The sequence below is a fragment of the Somniosus microcephalus genome, chromosome 11, assembly GCF_052327205.1.
Source record: "Somniosus microcephalus isolate GS21.2 chromosome 11, FLI_Smic_1.0, whole genome shotgun sequence".
NCBI classification, from domain to species: Eukaryota; Metazoa; Chordata; class Chondrichthyes; order Squaliformes; family Somniosidae; genus Somniosus; species Somniosus microcephalus.
In genome coordinates this window covers 59090147-59110084 of record NC_140997.1, presented here as the reverse complement: position 1 = coordinate 59110084, position 19938 = coordinate 59090147, and the positions used below count along the sequence as shown (strand labels likewise).

The 19938-nt window shown below is 41.4% G+C and overlaps 1 protein-coding gene across 6 annotated transcripts in view; it reads left to right on the top strand.

Annotated features, from left to right (window-relative positions):
- The window catches only part of snx29 (sorting nexin 29), an 880052-nt gene extending 863573 nt beyond the window's left edge, over window positions 1-16479 (top strand). For 5 of the 6 annotated variants that reach the window (XM_086000767.1, XM_086000763.1, XM_086000765.1 and 2 more), the window contains one exon: window positions 9754-16479. In XM_086000767.1, the coding sequence (XP_085856893.1) occupies window positions 9754-9880 (127 nt within the window). In that variant the 3' untranslated portion in view covers window positions 9881-16479. The remainder of the gene's footprint in view (window positions 1-9753) is intronic. The other variant, XR_015079957.1, reaches the window with a different exon arrangement.
- The last annotated feature ends 3459 nt before the right edge of the window (window positions 16480-19938 follow it).

Below are 19938 nucleotides of genomic sequence, written 5' to 3'. Positions count from 1 at the left end.
CCATACCTCGACATGTATATTCAGAAATTGTATGAAATTTGACTTGTGTTTCCTACATAAATGTTTATTGTATAAGTAATGGTTCCATTGTTCTCACCATAAAAGATACACAGCATACCTCAAGGACTGCTCACTAAGTAAAGTCAAAGCCACCAAATAGTTATGGAAACTCCTGTGACTATTCACATTCTTGCTGTCATTTAGAATCATAGAAGTTTACAGCACAGAAGGAGGCCTAAGGGCCCATTGTGTCAGCGCTGGCCGAAAAAGAGCTCTCCAGCCTAATCCCACTTTCCAGCTCTTGGTCGGTAGCCTTGCAGGTTACGGCACTTCAAGTGCATATCCAAGTACTTTTTAAATGCAATGAGTGTTTCTGCCTCTACCACCCTTTCAGGCAGTGAGTTCCAGACCCCCACCACTCTCTGGGTGAAAAAAATTCTCCTCAAATCCCTTTTAATCCTCCTACCAATTATTTAAAAACTATGCCCTTTGGTTATTGACTGGTATTTTTTATTATTTGATGTGATACTTTTTTAAAATAAAGACTCAGTGGGTGAACTCTCCATGGTTGGGGGGTGTCACGTGGACTCTCTTGTGCCCTTTCAGTTGAAAACTAGGTGACTGAAACTCCAGGAATGATACCACATATGCTGTTTCATTTGGGTGTTATTTTAAAGTAAAGCAAATGAAGGTGAAATCACTGATGGTGTTTAATAGGACAGTGTTGCATTTTTAAGGAGTTTGACAGTCTCAGTTCCTGAATCAGCCAGCTCTGAAGACTATGGCCCAGAAATTCGGGTCTCCACGGGTGAGTACACATGGGGTACTCGCCCGTAAGCCCAATGGAAGTGCCGGTTTCGTGCATGCATTGCGCATGCGCGGGAAGCCGGCACTTCCGTTCCCCTGAAAGAAGGGGTTCAGAAGTCGAACGCGTGCGCGGGAGAGGCTGCGCGTGTGCATCGAACTTACGTTTTTTTTTGCAGGTGTTCCCGGGAGGGTAAGTCTCTAGAAGTTAGACATGTAAAAAGCAGGCCTTGCGACTGCTTTTTACAAGGTAAGTGGTGAATTAATTAAAATTAAAACATTTTTCCACAGGTTTATTATTTTTAAATACTTTAAAGAAAGGTAAGTTTATTTTTAGCCCCGTTAGAAAATGTAATTAATTTTTTCAAAAATTTAAATTATTGTTTACAATAGTTATTTCATGTAATTTATAGTTTATTTTAAAAATGTGATTTTTTAAAAATGTACTTGAAGATTTAGTGATGTTTTGGGGCTTGTAGTATTTATAGGTTTGACAGCTCTTCCTGTCAAACTTATAAATGAAGCATTCCCTGCTACCATTGGCTCTCCATGGCCCACGTGATCCCAGGGAACGCATTGAACTAACTGCGCCCCTGAGATACGCAAGCACTGCGCGCCGGCAGTTGGAGGAGGCCCAGGATCGGAATCCCACGCGGGCCCACAGCTCAACAGCCGCGCGGTAGGTAAGTGCAGGTCGGGGGCTTGCACCCGCGGGAAGCCCCCGACCTGAATTTCTGGGCCTATGTTTTGGAGGTAACATCTAGACTTCCAGGAATGCTCTTGTTGTGGTGCAGTCTTTTGCAACATGTTATAGACTAGTGCCACCTTTTTAATTTACTTTTTTCAGAAACTCATCATTTCATCCCATGCTTATTAACACCAGTGAAAAACATTGGCCCTGTTCGTGACGGGGCGGGTTGCGCAGGCGGGGGGGTCGGAGTTTCTGTCCGCAAACTCGGAAGTTCGGGTTTCCCTGCATGTTGTGGAGTTTTGACTCCACAGCCTGCATATTTTTGCATTGATGTGGAGATGCCGGTGTTGGACTGGGGTTGACAAATGTGAGAAGCCGCACAACACCAGGTTATAGTCCAACAGCTTTTTTTGAAATCACAAGCTTTCGGAGCGCTGCTCCTTCGTCAGGTGAACTGTCAGACTTCACCTGACGAAGGAGCAGCACTCCGAAAGCTTGTGATTTCAAATAAAGCTGTTGGACTATAACCTGGTGTTGTGCGACTTCTCATATTTTTGCATTGACAGGTTCCACGCCCGGAAGTCAGCTTGATTGACGGGCTTGGCCTCCAGTTGGCAGGGAGCACTCTGCAGGAGGCTGCAGGTAAGTCACCTACTGTTGCTATAAGAACATAAGAAATAGGAGCAGGAGTCGGCCATCAGGCCCCTCAAGCCTGCTCCACCATTCAATAAGATCATGGCTGATCTTCTACCTCATCTCCACTTTCCTGCACTATCCCCATATCCCTTGATTCCCTTAATATCCAAAAATCTATCGATCTCGAATGTCTTGAATATACTCAACGATTGAACCTCCACAGCCCTCTGGAATAGAAAATTCCAAAGATTCACCACTCTGAGTGAAGAAATTTCTCCTCACCTCAGTCCTAAATGGCTGACTCCTTATTCTGAGACTGTGACCCCTGGTTCTAGACTCCCCAGCCAGGGGAAACATCCTCCCTGCATCTACCCTGTTAAGCCCTGTAAGAATTTTGTATGTTTCAATGAGATCACCTCTCATTCTTCTAAACTCTAGAGAATATAGGCCTAGCCTACTCAATCCCTCCTCATAGGACAACCCCCCAATCCCAGGAATCAGTCTGGTGAACCTCCGTTGCACTCCCTCTATGACAAGTATATCCTTCCTTAGGTAAGGAGACCAAAACTCCAGGGGCTAGAATTCACTTTGGCCCCACCAGCTGGCTAGCGCCCAAAAGTTAGCGCTGCGCGCGGAGCCAGTTGCGCCCGTCAGAAATTCAGTTTTTGCACCCCAAGTTGGAACCGGGCGCTATTCCAGGGTGTGCCCGCCCCCGCTTGGGGCGCTGAAACTGAATTTCAGCGCTGTAGGTGCCGCAGCGCCACCCGCTGCGGAGCGGCAGGCTGCGGTACTGCAGGCCTCCTCCTTCTCTTAAGGGGGAGGTGCCTGCAACTTGGAGATCGCCGCTCGCTAGTGCCAGCAAATGAGCCCGGCACCACGGAGAAGTGCCGGGCTCCCGGAAAGCAGCCGGCAATGCCGCGGCGGGGGGGGGGGGTGGAGGAGGCCGGGGAAGGAGGTGCAGGCAGGCGGCCGCCGAAAAAGCGGCCGGCCGCACCTCCGCCTTAACTAGCGCCACTAAGGCTGCAGCACGGCCCGGTCTTCACATCGTTGTTTGCAGCCGCTGCAGAAGAGGCGGCCGCAACTAAATATGGGGGTCGGGCCGGTAGCGGGGCGGAACCGGGGCACTGCGCACACCGATGATGTCATTGGTGCCGGCGCAGCGCTACCGGCTACCGCCGCCATTACCGCAGCGCTGAATATCAGCGCAAACTCCTCTACTGGCGCAGAAGCCCTCTTTGGGCGGTAACTGGGCGCAAAGCCCACTGAATTTCTGGCCCCAGGTGTGGTCTCACCAGGGCCAATTGCAGTAAGACGTCTTTACTCTTATACTCAAATCCTCTTGTAATAAAGGCCAACATACCATTTGCTTTCCTAATTGCTTGCTGTACCTGCATGTTAACTTTCAGTGATTCGTGTACAAGGATAGCCGGGTCCCTCTGAACACCAACATTTCCCAATCTCTCACCATTTAAAAATACTCTGCTTTTCTATTTTTCTTACCAAAGTGGATAACTTCACATTTCTCCACATTACATTCCATTTGCCATGTTCTTGCCCACTCAGCTTGTCTATATTCCCTTGAAGCCTCTTTGCATCCTCCTCACAACTTACATCCCCACCCAGCTTTGTATCATCAGCAAACTTGGATATATTACATTTGGTCCCCGCATCCAAATCATTGATATAGATTATGAATAGCTGAGGCCCAAGCACTGATCCTTGCGGTACCCCACTAGTTACAGCCTGCCAACCTGAAAAAGACCCGTTAATTCCTACTCTCTGTTTTCTGTCCGTTAACCAATCCTCAATCCATGCTAGTATATTACCCCCAATCCCATGAGCCCTAACTTTATTTAATAACCTCTTGTGAGGCACCTTATCGAATGCCTTCTGAAAATCCAAACACACCACATCCATTGGTTCCCCTTCATCAATTCTGCTAGTTAGAACCTCAAAAACCTCTAACAGATTCGTCGAACATGATTTCCCTTTCATAAATCCGTGTTGACTCTGCCCAATCCTATTATTATTTTCTAAGTGCTAGTGGGGGGGGATCCAATCCCCGACCCATGGGGGAGCGTGAGGGGATCGGGGGGAAGCACTTACCTTCTCCCTGAAGCTGTCCTCGCCTCCCTTCAGCTGCCGTGTTTCCCGAGGTCTGAGAAACCCAGCCGGCCAGGGTTAAAGCTGCAAAGCAGGTTAAATCAGAGGTTGCCAGCCTCATTAACATATTTAATTAGCCAACCTGCCTCCTGCGAGCCGGTTGGCTGCTCGCTCCTTATCCCGCCTCCATTAAACCCGGATGTGGGCGGATTGGGGTCGGGTTTGAGATTTTTAAAGTTATAACATCTCACCCGACCCCAACCCGCCCCTTTTTGGGAGTTAAGATTCAACGCAATGTCAAACACTCTTCAGTAGTGACAACAGCTCTTTAATAACTGTTTGGCAGTCTCTACCTCTCTTCCTTCAAGGTGCTCCTTAAAACCTACCTCTTTGACCAAGCTTTTGGTCACCTGTCCTAATATCACCTTAGGTGGCTCGGTGTCAAAATTTGTTTGTTAATCGCACCTGTGAAGTGCCTTGGGATGCTTTACTACATTAAAGGCGCTATGTAAATGCAAGTTGTTGTTGTTCTGCTGTGCCATAAGCGAAGCAACTTTTTGAGATTGTTGAAGCAATAAAAGTAGCGATGCCCTGTGTTCCTACAGGTTGACCTAAATTAACCTGAGTCTGAGATGTAAATTTACTTGCTTTGAGTTTGAAGTGTACAAAAGTATGAATGTCTATAAAGCTTGACAGTACAATGGAGCACCTGCAGAATGGACTCTGCTTGAAAACGAAAGCCACTGCATGGTATAGCTAGTCATTAGGCAAAGTGGTATGAACAGCATTAGCAACAGTTAAAGAAGCGGCAATTACAATTTTTGATGTTTGCGGCTGCATGTCTTCATTGAGGGTGTAAAACATTATGATCTTTCATTGCACTCAAAGGTATTCCAGTTAGCTGCTCTGAACAGTTAGAAATGTCCTCATAATCCAGTTTCAGTCGACAGCTGGACATTCCATGTGTCCTGGATACATTTATAAGCAGCACCCTGATTTGAGCAACAGACACACACAATGCGAGATTGTAGAGCTGTGAATCTAGGTAATGCTGCAGTTCAAACTACTTTTGTTTAAATTTGACAGTTACATAATGAAATCCATGTCCCACATGAGGGCAGGTAATACATCAAAGTCACTCTTTTATTTTGCATATCAAAAACACATGTGATTGATGTATATGATTTCAAATTCATATTTGCCTTTGTTAAACTTACTGAGAAAATATAATTGACAGAATTGTTGCAGTTTATCATTGGTAGGAATAGACTGGTATTAAAATTTACTCATCTGGTCTTTCTGGTCCATTGATATAAAAACTGATATAAAAACAATGAACTTGATCAAGATTCACTGCCAATTTATAAGCATCACAATACCAAGAGCCAGTGTTGATGCTATGTCCTGTAGATTAAGGTCGCAAGGCTTTCACACTGAGCATGTAATTGCGATGGATAAAGAATGCAAAGACACACAATCATAACCGTGGAATGCTTGAAGCACCTGTCAAGGCTCAGTGGATAAGTGCACCAAATGGTGTGATACGTGGTATATTTATTTGTAATATTTTTGTGTGTGATACTGTGCCACACAGACCAGGAGGGCCTGAGGTCCAATCTTCATTCTGTGCTCCGTTAGTGAATCTCAGTTGAGACAGTGATTGGAGTGCTACAATTGGTCTCAGCGAATGGGGGGAAATCAGTTTGGATTTCTGCCTCTGAATGTCATCCCGTGACCCTTGCTGGGTAGCCTGTGTGTAAGTGGATGTTGGGTGCAGATAGGATCGGGATTTGCTGTGCTGCGTACTACACTCAAATAGTCTGTCAATGCTTAGTCTTGCCTTTCATCTGAAGAATGGTCAATCTGGCAAGGCAACAGAGGTTGCTGGCATTTGTGGGTCCCTGAAAGAGCTTGGGTCATAATCTTCAGGAAAAGAAAACTAAATATAGTGGCATTTTTCTACAGTGCAGCAATAAAGGAATTATTCTATGAGTATAGATTAGTACAAATGTATAACCCAGCAGTGTGTCCGACTAAACTACCCAGTTAACTGACAAATTCCTTATAGAGTAGAGAGAGCCCTTCCACAGCCAAATCCAGGTGAGCTCACTGCATAATCTATGGTGTTAATTTTACTTTCTATCATTTATAATTGATGTATCTTACAGTATTTAATTATACTGGAAATTATTGTAAACTCAACTTGGAGAAAAGAAGATTGAGAAGAATCATGATCCAGATCTTTAAAGTGCTGAAAGGCATTGATAATGTATGTGAGCGGGTTCTTTAATTTAGAAACTGTGATCATAGACAAGTCAAAGAGAGAGTAGATGAGATTAGATGAGTCATGCATGGAATACACTGGGCCAAGGTTGAATTGCATACAATTGGATTGGCATCTTTTGAGTTTGCTAGGTTGCCTTTGGGGGTCAGGGAGACATTTTAATTTGCTTTGGTATTCTACATGTGATTAGTCATTCTCTCTCAGGAGATGAGACAGTTGTGCATGATGTGTAGAATGAATGGGCTTGCTGGGCTAAATGATCTGTGATTCTTCCATATTTTATCATCTTAAAGAATGCAGGGAATGTAGCCACATATTGGAAATTGGGGTTTTAATGGAAAATAAAATTTAGTTTTTTAGTCCTATATCATTGTTTACAGAGCATATGTTCCTGTGCTAGTTTCATTAATAGAGGCCTATTGCTTAGTGGCAAAAAGGTAAAAAAACATTCTATTGTGGAAAATTGCTGAGATCTTGGTCATAATCACACAATTTATATTCAAGTTTATGGTTTGAGAATGAAGTACCTGTTTTGTGTTCCATATTGTTTATATTTTAAATTTCAAATAGTTTGTATTTTATTATATTTCAGCACAAACTATTGCAGCTGTTCTATTATCATAGTTAACCGCTATTAATTAGTATAATTTTATGGTAAAGGGAGGATGCATTCAGATTTTTCTTTCTCTAATCTTCCATCTAATTTTTCTCCCATTGCCCTTCCCTGATTTTAATCGCTCCACAATTGGCGACCATGCCTTCAGCTGCCTTGGCCCTAAGCTCTGGAATTCCCTCCCTAAACCTCTGCGCTTCTCTACCTCGCTCTCCTCCTTTAAGACGCTCCTTAAAACTTACCTCTTTGTCACCTCTCCTAATATCTCCTTATGTGGCTTGGTGTCAAATTTTGTTTGATAACGCTCCTGTGAAGCGCCCTGGGACGTTTTACTACGTTAAAGACACTATATAAATTCAAGTTGTTGTTATTGTTTAAATATTCAACAAGTATACATAATCATAACAATTAAATAAATTAGCAAGTGGAAATGCTATGATGCAAACTATAGGGTGTTCTGAAACCAAGGCAGTGCATTTTCTCTAACTTCTCCTGCCCAACATTGGTTACACCTCAGTGAAAGAAGTATAGCCCCAGCTGTATGATGTTTAGCAAGTGCACTCATTCCTAACTAAAACTGAGACTTGATCTTTAGAGTACTGCTACCATTGTCTAGTATGGTTTAGTTCATGAAAAAGGTATGTTTTCTTCATGCCAGAGGTACAACGTATATATCAATATTGCAATAACACACATTGCTAAACTGCTGGATTGGTCAGTAACATCTTAGCAACTCTGTTAGATAATAACACTGTAGCAAGACTTAGAGGCACAATGGATACATGGACCTCGATATTAACACCCCCCTCACTTCCCCACACGACAAGTGGGAGAGGGTCGGGGGGGTTAAAAAGTTAAATGTGCAGAGCGCGACCCCAACCTGCCGTGCATGGGATATCAGAGTGTCCCACTGTGGAGAAGCGGGATGCTTATTATCATATTTAAATCGTCCTTCTACAGTGCAACTGGGAGCCCGATTTGAAGTTAACAACAACAACAACTTGAATTTATATAGTGCCTTTAACATAGTAAAACGTCCCATGGCGCTTCACAGAAGTGTAATCAAACAGAATTTGACACCAAGCCACAAAGGGCAGATGACCAAGTCAAAGAGCTAGGTTTTAAGGAGCGTCTTAAGGAAGGAGAGAGAGGCGGAGAGATTTAGAGAGAGAATTCCAGTGCTCAGCCTAGGCAGTCGAAGGTGCGGCTGCCAATGGTGGAGCGTTTAAAATCATAGATGCACAAGAGGCCAGGATTGGAGGAGCATAGAGATCTCGGAGGGTTGTAGGGCTGGAGGAGGTTACCAAGATACAGAGGGGTGAGGCCATGGAGGGATTTGAAAACGAGGATGAGAATTTTAAAATTGAAGCATTGCCGGACCGGGAGCCAATGTAGGTCAACGAGCACAGGGGTGATGGGTGAACGGGACTTGGTGCGAGTTTTGGATGAGCTCAAAATTATGTAGGTGGAAGATGGCAGGCTGGCCAGGAGAGCATTGGAATAGTCAAGTCTAGAGGTAATAAAGGCTACTGCATGGGTTTCCCAGGGGTAGGGAAACTCGGCAGTGAAATGGAGGGGGGAGCTGCCGGCTCCCCAAGATAAATGGCTGTTTCAGCACTCCTTTTGAGCCAGGTGGAGTAGTTCTCCCCAGGCCCCTCAAGGAAGCCTTCAGCCTCCCCAGCCCCGATCTCCAGCCTCCACTCACCCCCCCCCACCCCAACCGATTGCCATCCCCAAGGGTCCCTGGCTGCGGCCTCCTGAGGCTAGTGTTCCCATCTGACCGCCGACCAGGCTGTCCATTTGGCCGGCTGCTGGGTGGAAGGCGGAGCTACAAGAGGTTAATGAGATCCTTCTGTTAAGATCGGCAGGTCCTCTGTGTCCTCGGCCTTGCTGCGTACTTCAGACGTTTGTGGTCTCACCCGCATTCTCCCTGGCTCCCATAAGTATCAGGGTCATGCTCTAAGGATCCTATGTTCAGCTGATGCTGAGCTTACTACTTACTGTCAGTGGAAGTTCTTAAAGTTTAAGAATGCCATTGCTCATCAGTTGGAGTCGTACTACATCTGCTTCAAAATAATGCAAGACTAGCTTCTTGAGGTAGTTTCACATCATTTCTCACAAACTGAATTCTACTGAGAGCCACTGCCTTAAACTAGTTATACCTCAGATTCTATGTCAGAGCAACATGTAGACCATGTCCATGTAGACCATGTCAGCTCAGGCAGCATCTGTGGAGAGAGAAAGAAAGTTAACGTTTCAGGTCGATGACCTTTCATCATTTCAATATTTTCAGCATTTTCTGTTATTTCAGATTTCCGCAGTATTTTTCTTTTGTAGACCACGTCAAGTGGACACATGTATGCCATATAACTGGTCTCTTGTGGTGTGCAAATGTGGCTTCAGGAAACTCTGATGAAAACATTTTTAATTAGTAACTCTCGCTGAACTATTTTTGGCAATAGTATCTTCAAAATGTTGGTGTTCTGAATTGAAAGTTGTGAACAAGAGAAATGTCTCTTTTTCTGGTTGCCACACCCACTTTAAACTGTGACTTACTGTGCGCTTAGATTATTAAAACGTTGGTGTTTTTCAGCAAACTAATAATCTTTTTTATCTCCACAGTGATGTACAGCCAACTGGGGAACCAGCAAGTAAGACAAGGTCAAAGGTCGTGTCTAAGTTTTCTAGATTAAGCAGGACTCAGCACAGGGGGACACGAAATCCTGAGCCTCAGAGTGGCGACTTATGAACTGTGAACTGACTGAAGATTCCAGCATACTTCATAGCTGCCCTTTATTTGAAACATCAGAGATAACCTTTCAATACACAGCTGAGTTAAGCAGAGGAAGATAGAGCTGCAGTGTTACTTCATGGGAAATGATCTGGAAAACTGACGCATTCTCATGCATCTTACGTTGTTGGTAACTTAGAATGCATTATTCGCTTTAAAAAAAAACATCGATATAAAATAAGATTCTCTTTCACTTGCACAGTTTGAAATGTTTACAGTCTGCATTGATTATTTATTGTGGTAGCGCAATCGAAAGATTTGTTTGTTGCTTTTTTGCCATTAATTCCTAATGCCCCTTTCAGTCATCAGAACCACGTCAGCTTCTTAGTGTTCACTTGTTGAGCATTATAAAGACCACTCCTTCGTCAATAGTCAATATCTGGGGGTGGGGGGGAAAGATTTGTGTACCAGTTTACGAAAACACTCTTGGCACATTTCGCACCATTTAGATGCCAAAGACTCAATTGGTGAACATCAAACAGAGAGAGTTTCAAGTCAAGCATAATTTCTTGACAATGAGAGAGGTGCCAGGTGCTGTTTCTCTCTCCCCCACCTAAAGCAAAAAGGTTTGAAGAGGAGTGACAAAGTGTTCAATATGAACTGGAAACCCATTTACTTCAGAAACAGCTTTTTAAGTAAAATATGCACAATTTTCAAACTCTGAAATGTAATATAACTATCTGATTCTTGTCTCACAGTTTCATTCCCGAATTTGGTTGCTTAAGCCAGTTTTCATTTGCCATTGCAAATTTATATGGTCAGAGGCTGTGAAACAACTGCAGCTTGAGACAGCCAAATGTTACTGGAGCATCAGTAAAAGTCTTGTTAATTGACACAGATTCTTCTGAGGGCCTGAGAGAGAGCAAAGCAGTAAAAATGCTTCTACACACAAATAATGAATAACCCAGACACGGAGATATTAACCTTCACATCTTAATTCTTTTGTAATATTTTTAGTAAGATAATATTGACTTTACACTTTTACAATTTAGAGTAGGGAGGAAAAAGCTGCATTTGGGTGTCATGTCACAACGTATAGGTGTCACGTCAGTAACTGTTACACTGAGCTACCATTGGCATTCAGTGCTTGAGTCACAGTTCCAAATGCATGAAGGCGTGACTTAGGCACTACAGTTTGATACACTTTACTATCTGCCAATGTAATGTCTAGTTTTTTAAAATCTGAGGCCATTAACAAACAGTATAATTTTCCGCAGTAGCCTTAAAATTAATATGGAAAGCAAATAAACTCATTCTTTCAAGAACAGCTTAAAAATTTTAATCTACCATTATCATTTTTTGAAAATAATTAAATTAATGACTGTTTTCTGTAAACAATATTATTTATTTGTGGTTATTTTAGATCCATCTGCTTGATATTTTCAGGTTTACATTTTTATTTTTGAGTTTTTTTTAAGTTGAATTAAAGTTCATTGTAACTCTTCCACTTATGAGCAAATGCTGGAGCCTGAGGACATTTTTCTCATCATTGTGCATATACAAATTCTACCAAAATATGACTGTTTCTCTGAAAGTTTACACTGTAAATGTGAATAGCATGAATTGCAATACAAGAAAATGCTTTTACTCTTGAATTAGCTGTTACACTAAATGTTTGTCTTTCTGCCTCTAGAGCTTTTTTGAGCATTCGGATCAACAAGACTCAGTCACAATTCACCTTGGATAACATACTTGCCAGAATTATCGAGTAAGAATTACCCACTGGGACTAGCATCAGGCCACAATGATCTTTCACTCCTCTATTCTCTTCCACCAGTTCCCAAATTCCTCGAGTTTCCTAAACTAAACCATGGTTAAAAGTCTTATTAATACTGTAGAAGGCCTTTCTGTTCTATATTCAGCTCTGTGCTATCAATCTGCTCCACTCACTCAGCCCACTTCAGCAGTGGCACTTCAACAATCCATTTTGCTAGCATTTTAACTGCCCAGGCTTCTCTTATCCATTTTCACTAAAACCAGACTATCTTCTTCCATCACATTTTACATTCATCACCCAACAAATTTGTGAACTTGCTTACCCATTCAATTGTCAGCAGTCTTGGCAAAAAACAAGCTTAGGTCTAGTGACAGAGAAATGGAGAGAGAGCAAGCAATGAACAGTGCTGACATTTTCTACACACTCTTTTGGTGATTAATTGCTTAGGAAGAAGTTGAAGCAATTGGCTCCCGTGTTAGCATCTGTTCAGTTGTACATGAAGCAGATTAGACGTGATTATTAAACAGATTAATCTCTATCCTGTCGACATGTGGAGATTGTAGTATTCAATCTACTGTTCAAATTTAATTTTTTATTGCATTGAGAAAAGTATTTCATTCCAACTGCTTCTGACTTGGCCATTTACAAGATGAAACAAATTCTACATGGACCAAAATGTGTTTTGGGAAAAAACACAAATGTAGCTTTCTTAACAGTGGAAGTGTATGCATTCAGGACTCTCCATTCAGGGCTTAATCAATAGCTGTGCCAGGAAGCAGATGTCCGAAAGCTTTTTTTTTGCCCATGGGACCACAAAAATAAACTTAAGAATAATTAATAAATATGCATGATCATGATTAAGTGTAAGGTGCTGAAATTTGTTATATTTACAGTATTTCATCTTTATAAAGTGACCATTTTTGCAGTACCTGTACTGGAACTATTGAAGAATCTCTAATAGGTTAGCTCGTGAAGTTATATATACAAATTTGCCAGGTTAAAATTCAACACTGACTGTAACATCATTAAAGGACGAGGAAAGTCTAAGGGGTGGACTATCTGTTCCAAGTATTCCTTCCAGCCCGGTCTTAAAAAAATGTAGAGTAATAAATACATGTCATTTTCCATGCTGTCACGGAGATAGATGTTTTGCGATGTCTTCCCTACTCCACCGCTGTGATCAATTCAATTACAAGGAGGAACTATTGTACATTCCAGATCTGAACTGTTCACTTCAGTGAGAGTAATGAACAACCTGGGAACTGATCCAGAGACACCCAATCACAAGAAAACATTCCATTAGCTAGGTACTGCCATAGACTTAAATGTTAGAAAGCTTTCCAGAGCCAGGTCACTGAAAGTTGGCTCTCAGGTTGGTTTGTAAGTTCTGGCCTCTATTGAATATATTTATTGCTATATCTTTTAGGACCAAGTTAAAATGAGTATTTTGAGCAGAAAGTGCTCCCTTATTAGTGTAAGCTTCATCTGCATTGGAAAGTTTATTTGCTCTAAATGGTTTTATAATAAACTGGGGAAATCAACATAAACTGATACAAGATCAGATCAGCAGAAGCCATAAGTCACTGACTGGAAAGCGAGCTTTCAAGGCAAGAGGATGATCAGTTTTAGTTTGTCTCTGCAATAATGAAAAATAATTACGGCACTGAGCATGGCATTTTGTGACTGCGTAAATTCCTGAGTCACCTCACTGACGTGCAGGCTAGTTTTGTCAGTGTTTAGTATCTATTGATGATTTCACCTTCTAAAAACCAGAAACCCCTTGGTTACTGTTGTACGTTATTTATACAATGAATGGAACTGACTGCGTAACATACAAGGAATGATTTAATGCGTGGATTTTATCTGGTCAGGTCTATAAGTTGCATCAGCGTAGTATCTTGCAGGGTACCCACAGAGAATACTATTTATATAAGGACAATTTTAAGAAATGTCAAGTAACTCTTTCATCATCATGTTCAGCTTAAAGTAGACATTTACTAGACAGCTCACCGACGGTGTCTAGTGATGTAGTCTGAAGTAGCTATTGCTAATGCACATCGAAGTATTGGCAAGCCACAAAGGGCAGCATAAAAATTTATGGGCCTACTTTGAGTAAAGGTTTTTAAAAAAAATACTGTTAACATTTAATCAGCTTCCAATTACTAATGATTTACAACCACTGTCACAATGGGTGTTTGGTTAAAAATAAATCAAACACTCATGTCTAATTGCACATTCTGATCTCTGGCAGCAATCACTTTACATTCAGGAAACCAACTTTGATGCCACATATATTTCTTGTTTGTCTCTTGGGAATTGGAACATATTTGACTTCACATATAAAGACCAGCTTTTCGTCTAATGTAAATTTTTCTGTCCCCTTTAAGTTTGGTGCCTGCAGTTTCTGAATAAAACTGAGTGATTGACTAACAAAGCTGCTGGGACCCTGAACTGGGGCAGCTTGTAGTTCGAAGCTGTTTTTAATTCCCTATTGTCATTTATTTGTTTAATTTTTAGAATAAATGTCAGTGGTTTTAAGACATTTAACATAGTGGAAGATAAAACATCATCTGATGTCTAAACGGGAAAAATAAATTGAGAGAACATTCTGTGTGATGTTTCTCCTCGCTAAATGCACAAATATTAATTAGTGGGTCATTTTGAGGTGTCCAAAGCTTAATAACGAAAAGGTAGCTTGTAAAGTTAACCACAGTGGCCTCTGCATTGTTAAAATCTGCTGGGCACTAAAGGGACGATTTTAACTCTCGACCGGAGCAGCCAGCAATCCCCCACTGGAGTCTTCATCAGATGCCTGGCAGATTTTAACTGCCCGGCCCTATTTGAATGCTGCCGGGGAAAGGTCATGGGACCCTGATTTACATTTACTAAGGAGGCTCCTGCCGGAGTTCGATGGGAGCCGATTACAAGCCAGCAGCAAATGGCGAATCAGCAGCAACAGAGCGGGAAATGGAGCTGCTCCATTTTACCTGCTCCTTTCATGCCAGGCGGGGAGAGTTAAAATTCCCCCTTGAGGATTTATTGCCAAAGGCCAGTCCTCTTAATTGAAGTTTATGATGACATACCAATAAAAAAAAGTTTATAGAAAATTGTTTACACTGTAATTTGGAGGTTTGCCAATAGGGCCATTTTCTGACACTTTGTCAAAATGTTCCTTTTTTAAAAAAAAGTCATTCTTATTAATCTGATCCAGTTTTTTCCTGTTAAAATTTATACCTCATTGACTACAGTATTTAACAAATAGGAAGAGTTTTTTTTTCCTTTCGCACATTTAGTCGCCATCTCAGCTGCTAATTTAACCGAATACAAAATATTGCTGTGCTGCAGCCCTTAATATTTTGAAATTAATTGTTCTTTTTCTGAAGATATAAATAAGCGAGCGGACTTCTGCTGCCTTGATACTGCTACAGATTTATTCTAAATCTGAGGCCATGATGCTAAAATGAAAATGTTACTGTGCCATAATGTAATGGAATTTAATTTCATTTATTAATTACAATTTAACACGCTTTGTAAAAAATCCCAATGAGGAAAGCAGCGTGCAGACATATTACTTTTAATTTAATTACAGTGCTTCTACTTTTTATTATCTTTCTCATTTTCCATTTTTTAACCCCTTTAGTTAGTTTTATGAGGGGTCCAACATCTGAGGGGAAAATGGGGGGTGAAATTGGTCTTCACCAGTAGCTTGAAGTTATGAGCGAATTGGGAGCATGTTCATACAGGTGAACACCAGTTTCACCCACATGAAGTCAAATGGTGCTAGAACCTAAAGCCGAGACAAAGTTTTTGAAAGGTAATAATGTCATTTATCTCTATATTTAACTCCTTTTCAATAGAAGAGTTCAGCTTTTATGCAAACTTATGAAATAATGTGACTAATTAGAAATTGACAGCAGGCCAGTCAGCATCTGTAACAAGGAAAGATCGGTTAACATTTCAGGTGTATATCTTTCTTTTGCAGAAGTGTTCTCGAAACGTTAACTTTCTTTTTACAGATACTGACTGACCAGCTGTGTATTTCCAGCATTTTCTGCTTTTATTAGTGTTGTGTGGTTGGACTTCAGTTGGGCATTTTTATAGATACTTTTATATATTATTTAAACTTTTGCCTTTTATTTTACTAAGTCAAAAACATTAAGAAACAGAATTCTGATAAGATTTTGATTTCTTACTTCACAAGGAAAGCACAAGGTTGCTGGAAGAGTTACTCTATCATTGCCTTACTTGATTTGTGTTTTCAAAATGGGATGAAAATGTTGTCCATCAGTGTTGTTTAGATGATGTGTACACTAACAAAAAGTTTATTAACTGGACTTCCTCTGTGCATCATTACTTTGTTTTCCTTAAATTGAGTAAAAGGAAGTTTGATACGATGAGTTTCAATTTTGGACGAAATGAATTTTTAAATTTTACTGCAATTGATTGAGGAACTCGATGACATCTTGTTTCTTCAGATTTGGGGAGGAGCCTAATAACTGAAAATGAATGTACTTGGTGAAAATTCAGCTGGGCTTAAAATACTTCACTTTTTTATAAATGCCTTTCAGTACAAATATGTAATTATTTCATGCAATCGTTACATGTATTTTAAGGAAACCTACATGTTATACTCAACAAATTAGGACCATTGTCTTCTGTGTTACTATTAACTTCAGTCCTGTGGGAATCTGCTTTATTTTGCAGTTCTGTGTTATATTTGTTTGCATGCTGCATACTGTGCAATAATATGATGTAACTTCTCTAATGATGTTGGTTTTAACAAATCATCTTTTACTCGTATGATTTAACAGAAAGTAAACAATTTTCATTTCAAGTTTCAGTTTGTGTGAAGCATGTATTTTCCTTTGGTTTAAGTTCTTTTGTCTTTGTGCCCATAATGGAGAAAAGACAGCTTTCCACTTCACAAGTAGTAACAGTACTGAGCTGCATTAGTTTGGATAAATAACAGCCCCTCATTTCCGATAGGAGGCTTCCTGTGTGCGGATGCTTCCTATTGGAAAAAAATCTACGAACTTACCTGAGGGCTCCCGAGGTCCGGACACTTCCGCTCCTGGGCCTCTCCACAGTCGGAATGCGCAGGGCCCACGTATCCCAGGGGTGCAGGCAGTTCGCAAGCGTCCCTGGGATCACGTGGGCCAGGCCAGCCAATAGGAGATGGGAATCTTCCTTCATACTTTTGACAGATAGACCTGTCAAATATATGAACGGAGATCACCCCAAAAACACACTGAAACAATAAATAAATGTTTAAAAAATCACGTTTTTAAAATGAGTTAAAATTACATTAACTTAAATATTTTAAACAAAAATTTAATTTTTTGAAAAAAATAATTAGTTTTACAGGGCTAAAAATAAACTTACCTTTTTTAAAAGTATTTTTAAATTACAAATGAGTGAAAAAACTTTTTTTTAACTCTTATGCTGACCAGGCATAAGATTTCTAAGGGTTTTCTGTGGGCGGAGGTTCTCCAGAAAGCAGAACTATCCACCTGCAGAGGCCCTTCTCCAGGGCAGGCGTCTGATCTGTCAAGAGCATTCTTGAGAGATCGGAAATGCCGGTTTTCAGCACATGCGCTTGGCATGCCTGAAACCAGCATTTCCAATGTCCCTACAGGTGCATACACAGCGCGTACACACCCGTAGGCATCGGAAAATATGGGCCAACATTTCTGAGGCGATACTGACCTATCCTACATTATCCTGGGAAGGCAGAATTACACATGTTGCCATTTTCCATTATGCACACTTCCAGTAATAGGATGGCACCAGCAACTCTTCGACAACATATATAAGCACATTGGGATTGTTATTGTAAGGAGCCTGTGAAATGATTGTGCATGACATGCTGTGTTCTATTTAAAGATTTTAGGTCACCTGCTGATAAAGCAGTGTTTTACAATCGAACCCGCTGACTAGCCACAGGCATGGCTACGGCCACACTGTTTTAACCACATGCGCTAATTTAAGTAGAAAAGGCCTTACACACACAGGTAAATTTACTTCATGTGTATATTTGCTTAACAAATATCAACCAGCATTCAGTACGAAACTTTGCAGTCTTTCTCTTTCACCAAAATTTGGAATTCTGTCACGAAGGTATGCTAGTGCAGCTTCCAGGTTCCTGCAAGCGGTACTTTGACTTCATCAGAGTGACTGCTGAGAATGTGCCGTGCCAGATCTGCTCCTGCTCTCCATCCAGAGCACGGTTGCACGCTGCTTGTCCTTTGCCATGACGTGACATGTTGGAGTGGCTCGCTGTTGGTTGGCCAAGCTTTGTTCTGCTGGCCTGGAGCGGTTATTCCGATTGGTCGAACTGAGCATGGTGACAGCGCCCCTCTCCATACAATACTGTTGGCGTTACACAGCATTTAGTAGATAACCAATAAACAGCAAGAAAGTAAAACACATGCACTGGTCAGAAAATACTCACATGCACTGCTTTTTGTTTCACCAACTCCACAAAAAGGTTAAGGTGCACGTGTGCATGCTGTGTGAATATGGGCATTGACATCACATGCCCAACAACAGTGTCTATTGCTCACTTTTTATTTACTAATCAAAAACGCAATTAACCACATCTGGATTCTCAATTAGCCATGCGGCTTGTGGCAAATGTATTGGACAACAATGTGAAAGGCTGTACACACTGCCTACATTCAACCATAAATTATTACGAGAGCTTTGCACTGCCTTGCAATGTTAAGTCGAGTATGGGCTGAGCAGTCCTTCCATAAGGATCTACATTGGGGAGACCAAACGCAGATTGGGTGACCGCTTTGCGGAACACCCCCGTTCAGACCGTAAGGGTGACCCCGAGCTTCTGGTCGCCTGTCATTTTAATTCACCGCTCCATTCCCACTCGGACCTCACCGTCCTTGGCCTCTTGTATTGTTCCACGGAAGCTCAACGTAAACTCGAGGAACAGCACCTCATCTTCCGATTAGGCACTCTGCAGCCTTCCGGACTCAATATCGAGTTCAACAATTTCAGATCATAAGCTCGGCCCCCATTTCATTTTTTCTTGTAATTTTTCCACTCCTTTCCCCCCCCCCCCTTTCCTTTTGTTTCTCTCTCACACCTGGCAGCTATCTTTTGCCCTGCCAGTACACTTTACACCTAATCTCAGCCTATTACCATCTCGTCTAGCTTCTAATCTCTTTTACTTCTTTTGTTTCTTTTATTCTTTTGTCCGATCGCAGCCCTGCCTTCAATCTAGTTTCTTTTCTTTCCAGTTTTGAAGAAGGGTTCGACCCGAAACGTCAACTCAAATTTCTCTCCACGGATGTTGGCTGACCTGCTGAGTTTTTCCAGCATTTTCTGTTGTTATTTCGGATTTCCAACATCTGCAGTATTTTGCTATCCTTCCATAAGGATGCAATGTGAATTATCAGTGTCACCATTCATGGAGCAGAGAAAGGCTCGATATGCTAGAGTTACGTGCCAAGTTAAAGTAGATGTTTTAACTGTTAACATGTCTACTGGGCATCATATTGAAACTGTCAGGAACTACTTTACCAGAGACACTTAATATCCTGGAACCAAGGTTGTATTTTCTTGTTTTGAAGTTATACATGTTTCTCAGTGAGTGGCACCAGATGAAATGGACCTTGAACCAGTTTGCCTTACTGTATTTAAATACAGATTCTAATAGGTAAGGTGGGTTGAGTACTGTACTCGAATACAAAGAAATTATTTTTGTAGATTACCTTATTAGGAAATTATACTTAATGGCCCAGAAATTCGGGTCGGAGGCTTCCCGTGGGTGCAAGCCCCCGACCGGCACTTAACTAGCGTGCCAGCTGTTGAGCTGTGGGCCCCCGTGGGATTCTGATCCTGGGCCTCCTCCAACTGCCGGTGCACAGTGCTTGCGTATCCCAGGGGCGCAGTTAGTTCGATGCGTCCCCTGGGATCACGTGGGCCATGGAGAGCCAATGGTAGCAGGGAATGCTTCATTCATAAGTTTGACAGGAAGAGCTGTCAAACCTGTAAATACTATAAGCCCCAAAACATCACTAAAACTTAAAATAAATGTTTTAAAAATCACATTTTTAAAATAACTATAAATTACATGAAATAACTATTTCAAACAATAATTTAAATTTTTGAAAAAATTAATTACATTTTCTAACGGGGCTAAAAATAAACTTACCTTTCTTTAAAGTATTTAAAAATAATAAACCTGTGGAAAAAATGTTTTAATTTTAATTAATTCACCCTTACCTCCCGGAAAAACCTGCAAAAAAAACGTAAGTTCAATGCGCATGCGCTGCCTCTCCAG